The 6,832-nt window shown below is 43.9% G+C and overlaps 1 protein-coding gene across 1 annotated transcript; it reads right to left on the bottom strand.

The window, feature by feature from the left end:
• Nucleotides 1-1,218: 1,218 nt before the first annotated feature.
• On the bottom strand, nucleotides 1,219-4,549 carry LOC103585290 (peroxisomal membrane protein 2-like; the record flags this gene model as incomplete). The annotated part of the gene is made up of 3 exons (XM_008566206.1): nucleotides 1,219-1,247; nucleotides 2,680-2,963; nucleotides 4,350-4,549. Coding segments are annotated over 3 exons (513 nt in total), but the record flags the coding sequence as incomplete, so codon positions are not given.
• Nucleotides 4,550-6,832: the final 2,283 nt, after the last annotated feature.

Below are 6,832 nucleotides of genomic sequence, written 5' to 3'. Positions count from 1 at the left end.
AAAAAAAAAAATCTGGTAAACAGCCAAAACCCAACAAACCAACCAACCCAAAACATAAAATGAAAATGAAAAAAATTCAGCAAAAGAACAGAGTCCAGATAATATGATAAAGTTATCATTTCAAAATACTGGGGATTGTTCAATAAATGGTAATAAGACAATTTGCTATAGAAATGGAAAAAATCAGGACATGTCTATCTCCCACTATAAACAAAAATAAAACCATAAGGATACTAGAGGAAAGTATAGGAGAATATTTCTTTTTGGGTGTATCAAGACGTACAAAATAAAATCATAAAGGTAGACAAAGGTATAGGAGAGTATTTCCATTATCTTCCTATAAGGAAACCCACAAAGAAAAAAGAATGTCAGATTTGAATACGAGTTTTTTAAATTTCTGTATGAAGAAAAACACTAAAATTTTATTTATATAACTTTACATTTTAACTTTATATAAGTTAAAAGACAAACACCTAAAAAATGGGAAAAGTATTTGCTACCTGCATTTGGCAAAGGAATGATATCCTTAATATATGCAAATATACAAATCAGTAAGAAAAAAGCAAATGTTCTAATAGAAAAGAAGCAAAGTTCATGGAAGAAATACAAATAGCAGATATTTTTCACCTATCAGACTGCAAACTATTTGAAAAAGCACCCCATCAGAGTTATCAAGAGTGTGGGGAAACAAGCCTCGGGTAAGCAAAGTTCATGGAAGAAATACAAATAGCAGATATTTTTCACCTATCAGACTGCAAACTATTTGAAAAAGCACCCCATCAGAGTTATCAAGAGTGTGGGGAAACAAGCCTCGGGTAAGCAAAGTTCATGGAAGAAATACAAATAGCAGATATTTTTCACCTATCAGACTGCAAACTATTTGAAAAAGCACCCCATCAGAGTTATCAAGAGTGTGGGGAAACAAGCCTCGGGTAAGCAAAGTTCATGGAAGAAATACAAATAGCAGATATTTTTCACCTATCAGACTGCAAACTATTTGAAAAAGCACCCCATCAGAGTTATCAAGAGTGTGGGGAAACAAGCCTCGGGTAAGCAAAGTTCATGGAAGAAATACAAATAGCAGATATTTTTCACCTATCAGACTGCAAACTATTTGAAAAAGCACCCCATCAGAGTTATCAAGAGTGTGGGGAAACAAGCCTCGGGTCTGAATTCTGACTCAAAGATTCCAAAGTTATGTGCCCTTAAGCCAGCTATTTACCCGCTCTGGGTCTCAGCATCCTCAGCTGTCCAAGGGCGGTGGCAGAACCAAACGGCATGAAGTGCTCCATGCAGAACTTGGACAAGGCAAATGTCAATAAAGTTAGCTGTTGCTGTTATTCTACACCACTGCAGGGGGTGCAAACAAAGGCTGCCTTTCTTAGAGAACAATTTTAGGAATTAACCAAACAGGAATCCTTTCACAATAGGGATAGGCATACAGTGGAATGCTGCACAGCCTGTAACATGATGTCTACAGTTAAAGATGCAGGATGCAGAGGCATCCGTGGGGGTGTGAGTGTGGAGTGGTCCCACTATACATCATTTATATGTTGATTACTTTATGCAGTTTGGTAACATTTGGCATAGATGTACAGGTCTTTAAAATGAAAATATCTTCCCTTCATATTTGGAAGGAAATATGAAGGTGCCCAAACCCAAACCTCTAATTTGTGGTACCCTTTGCTTCCTCCTAACTCAGATTTGCTAAGAACTTCCCAGCATCTCTTTCTACTATCAGGGACTTATTAGCAATCATAATTAAGTTTAAACATCTTTCCTAATTCCCCCCAGGATCACTTCTGGAGTATTCTCCTTAGTAACAAGAACTTGAGAGGCTGTTTCAAAATAAAATCTGAGTGGGATGTATTTACTTGCTGTGATTGGCAAAAACAAATCACTTTCAGGACAGAACATGACACATCTCAGACACACAGCACAACCCTACCGCCTGCTTCTGGGGACGGTGAAATGGAAGGTGCTAGTGAAGTAGGAAGGTTGGACACATTTAAGAAAACAGACATGCCTAGTGAGTACACATAAACATACCTCCTATCATGTGAAGTTTTATAATTTTAAGTTTATGCTGATAAGGTAACCTCTTCAGAGCATTAAGATGCTCCAGGCACTGAGTCTGTACAGGCTTCCGCAATATTATTAGCGGGTCTTAAACTTTTATAACATGTACCCCTTCTCAGAATCATGTTTTATATTGTATAAAATAAAATACACACATTCTAAACAAAGGAACCAATTATACTGAAATACAGTTATCAAAATATTTAGAAAACAATTTTATGATAGACTAGTATATGTGCTGCTTTATTAACACATCCAGTGACAAGGCCTAATTGCAGGTCCAAGTAGTAATGAACTAAATGATATTTCAAGATATCTGTAACAACAGACACGTTACTCTATGGGGACAAATAGATACTGCCAATTCTACAGTGGTTTGCTCCCTACATTCATAAAGGAAAATACAAAATTTCTTTTCTTTTCTTTTTTTTTTTTTTAAAAGATGACCGGTAAGGGGATCTTAACCCTTGACTTGGTGTTGTCAGCACCACGCTCAGCCAGTGAGCGAACCGGCCATCCCTATATGGGATCTGAACCCGGGGCCTTGGTGTTCTCAGCACCACACTCTCCCGAGTGAGCCACGGGCCGGTCCGAAAATACAAAATTTCAATTTGAGTGTAGTGAAAAGTTCACAGACCCTCTGAATTCTACCTCTGCATGTCAGACTAAGAATCACAGTGCTAAATGAAGAGCTGTAGTAAGTGCTGTGGCAGACACCAACCTCCAGAAAGTTCATGATGAGAAAGAACAGCAACAGGAAGGCCGGTGCAAAGAGCAGGCGGTCCAAGAGGAGCCTCTTGATCCCTGCCAAGGGAACCTCAGAAGGGATCCAGCTTTCCATGAAGAGGTAGAAGAAGTGACTCAGCGGCCCTGTAAAGAAGAACCTGAGGCCCCACGGTGGGTGTTAGCTAGACTGGGGCTCTCTGGAAGCACTTCATCGGTCCAACTTCACCCCCAAATCCCAGGTCCTAAACCATGCCGACATCCCTCAGTACTGACCACACAGGTCTGTATGGACCTTCAAAACGTGTTCTCTTTGAATCTGCTTCAGGCATTCTTTTTTTGCCTTTAATAGACCAAAATCGCTGTGGATCCTTTGCTCCCAATACTTTCCCCCCAGTCCTGATGTGGGTGGCCAGCTCCTTCTCAACAGTCAGCTCAGAGAGGCCTTTCCTGATTGTCCTGGCTAATGTACGTACCCCTGTGCCAGCCACTCCCTGTTCCAGGCCCTTTCCATTTCTTTTTTTTTTTTTTTTTTTTTTTGTCTTTTTTACTGACCGGTAACGGGATCGCAACCCTCGGTGTCGTGCCCGTACCGGGGACCGGCAATGGGATCGCAACCCTTGGTGTTGCACCCGCACCGCGCTCAGCCAGTGAGCGGGAACCGGTCTCCACATGGGATCCGAACCCTTGGCGGGAGACCAGCGCACTCTCCAGCACGCCACCGGGGCCGGCCCGGCCCTTTCCATTTCTGCATAACATTGTCATTATCTCATTTGATGGGTTATATTGTGCTTCTCTTCACCCCTGGGAGGTAGACTCCACAAGGCAGGTGGTGCATGTCTGCTCGTGGCTGTGTCTGCAGTGCCTAGAACAGGGCCTGGCTCTGAGATGTTCAGTAATAAATAAATGAGCACATCTCCGGTTTTATGGCTTTTCATCAAACTCTATATGGCAACTGGCAAGGGTTAAGCCTGGTGCTGCTCACTGACTTGTCTGGGCTCCTGCTATTCATTCCTAAGTGCACTTTGGGAGAGAAATGAACCCAGCCGCTACATCGACATGGACAAAAGACCTGCAGCTCCATAAAATTCAACAATGACTGTTGGCTAAAACTCTTGAATCTCTGTGCTTCTGTAATTCAGAGAGTGGACCAGAAACTAGACATGTTTCAGGATGCCGAAGTATTTCTTTTCTGGATGTTTACACAATGAAAACAGTAGAAACTAGTCATATTGGAGTTGGTTTTCCTCTCCAGAAGCTTTCAAGGTGTTTGAGTCTTGAAGTCTAACTTCAGGTTCAGGTGAATTATCTGCCTTCAGGTCTGTCTCTTGGCCAAATTAAGACAGCCACCCCTACCCATGCAATACAAAATAAAAATTATAAAACTATATACATGAATATGTATATTGCATAAATTGTATAAGCTGTTCTGATTTCATTTTCATGATGATTACTTTAATGTTTTTAAAAAATTATTTTTCCAAATTAGATTATTCCAAAAACTTGGTTTTGATACCCCAGCTTTGTTGTACTTTTATGGCACTCACCCATAAATCGCATATCTGAGAGGCCCACTGACATCTAGATTTTCAGAGTTTTCTTTTTTCCGTTTCTTCTCAATTGTCTGGGCCAGTAAGTTCCCAAGTGCTAACAAAATGCCACTGTGGATAGAGAGGTAATCAGAACAGGAGCAACCAGCACGAGGGTATCCCTTTCCTGCACGTAAATTAGCAGGGCTGCTCTGAGATCATGCTATGGATAGGTGGGGTTAGGGTTAGGAATCCTTACTAACGCAGCTGCAACATAAAGTCCCTACATCAAAGGGTGAAAACAGAACCTCACACACAGACACAGGTAGGTGAGTACAATAAGAGTTCCAACTGGTAACTATCAACATCAATATCCTGGTTGTGATGTTATATAATTTTGTAAAATGTTACTACTTAGGGAGTCAGGAAGGTATGTGGCTATAAAAGAACAAGAGAGATCCTTATGATGACACTGTTCTGTATTTTGACTGAGGTGATGGAATACATGAACCTACACACATAATAAAACTGCACAGAACTGCCGACCCGTGGCTCCCTTGGAAGAGTGTGGTGCTGATGGCACCAAGGCCACAGGTTCGGATCCCTGTATAGGGATGGCCAACTAGCTCACTTGGGAGAGCGTGGTGCTGATGGCACCAGGTTAGGGGTTAAGATCCCCTTGCCGGTCATCTTTAAAAAAAAAAAAAAAAAAAAACTGGGCCGGCCGGTGGCGCCCTGCTACAGTGCGCCGCTTGGGAGCGTGGTGGCGCTCCCGCCGAGGGTTCGGATCCCACATGCAGACCGGTTCCCGCTCGCTGGCTGAGCGAGGTGTGGGCGCAGCACTGAGGGTTGCGATCCGTTGCCGGACACGAAAAAAAGGCAAAACGGAAAAAAAAAAAACCGGGCCGGCCGGTGGCGCCCTGCTACAGTGCGCCGCTTGGGAGCGTGGTGGCGCTCCCGCCGAGGGTTCGGATCCCACATGCAGACCGGTTCCCGCTCGCTGGCTGAGCGAGGTGTGGGCGCAGCACTGAGGGTTGCGATCCCGTTGCCGGTCCCGGTCCAGTGCGGACGCGACATTGAGGGTTGCGATCCGTTGCCGGACACGAAAAAAAAGGCAAAACGGAAAAAAAAAAAACTGCATAGAACTAAATACACATATGCACACACACATGAATACAAGAAAAACGGGGAAATCCGAATATGATCTGTGGACTATATCCATGTCATGTCCCAGTTGTGATATTATACTACAGTTTTATTTTTTGTTTTGTTTCTGGTGGCTGGCCAGTAAGAAGTTCTGAACCCTTGACCTTGGTGTTATTAGCACCATGCTCTAACCAAGTGAGCTAACCTGCCAGCCCTATATAGTTTCAGAAAACGTTACCAATGGGGGAACTGGGCAAAGTGTAATAGGGATATCTCTGCATTCTTTCTTTTTTATCTTTGTACTATTTCTTACAACTGCATATGAACCTACAATTATTGCAATAACAATTTCAGTAATAAAAAGGTGGAGACAGGCCCAGTCACTCCTTCCAAGGCTTGGTCTACAGTTCCCTTCTGAGCTCTCTGAGCTATAAAATCCAAAATTCTTAGTATGGGCCATATGGCCTTCTTGATCTGATCCTTGGCTACTTCTCATCTCCCCCTTCCATTTTTTTTTTTTTTTGGCAGCTGGGGAACCCTGGACCTCGGTGTTATCCACACCACGGTCTAACCAACTGAGCCACAGGCCAGCACTCTTCTCCCTTGCTCACTACTCATTCTCTCCAGCGACACAGGCCTTCTGTCCACTCCTCCCACGTGAGCTTGCTCCTCCCTCAGGACCTTTGCACTTGCTGCCAGCACAGCTTTTGCTTAACTTCCTTACCTGGCCTGTTCAATGTCACCTCCTCAGAAAAAACTCCCCTGAGCACTTTATCTGTGCTCTATACGGATCTGCTTTTTGTCCAGTTCTTCATCAGAATGTCAGTCAGCTCCGCGAGAGTAGGGAGGGACCTCACCTACCTATTCTGATCACAGCGGTATGACCTGCACACAGGAAGCGCTCCATACATATTTATGAGTGGCTGAATTAATAAAAGGGAACGAGCTTATAAAATTAATTAGTAACAGTAACAAAAGCAGGAGATGTCTCATAAAAGGTTTAGCCTCCAAACCCAAAGACAGAACTAACCAGCAGCACCGAGGTGCTGAGTTGGTAAGCGCAGGAAGTCTTTGGTCTTCTGCATTCCTTCAGTCTGGCCCTGGTTTTCCCATTCTAGGCTGCGTAAGAATTACTTTCCAGGGCCAAATACACAGAACCGCATTTACTGAGCTTTCTGGTTGACTTAAGGGCTTTTGGGGGGTGCGGTAGTCACTTTGACACAAGGGGATATTGACTGTGGCACCCAACCCCCCGTGTAAAACGCATGTGTTCAGCTCTGTCCCTGGGCCGGGTCACACCTCCCCCGCGCCCCCGTCCCCCGACCGCGCTGCTCCCTCCCCCGCGCGCGGCCGCT

This window comes from Galeopterus variegatus, unplaced genomic scaffold, assembly GCF_000696425.1.
Source record: "Galeopterus variegatus unplaced genomic scaffold, G_variegatus-3.0.2 Scaffold228, whole genome shotgun sequence".
Lineage (NCBI taxonomy): Eukaryota > Metazoa > Chordata > Mammalia > Dermoptera > Cynocephalidae > Galeopterus > Galeopterus variegatus.
Note: the sequence above shows the minus strand (reverse complement) of the source record. Positions and strands in the feature narration are given on the sequence as shown.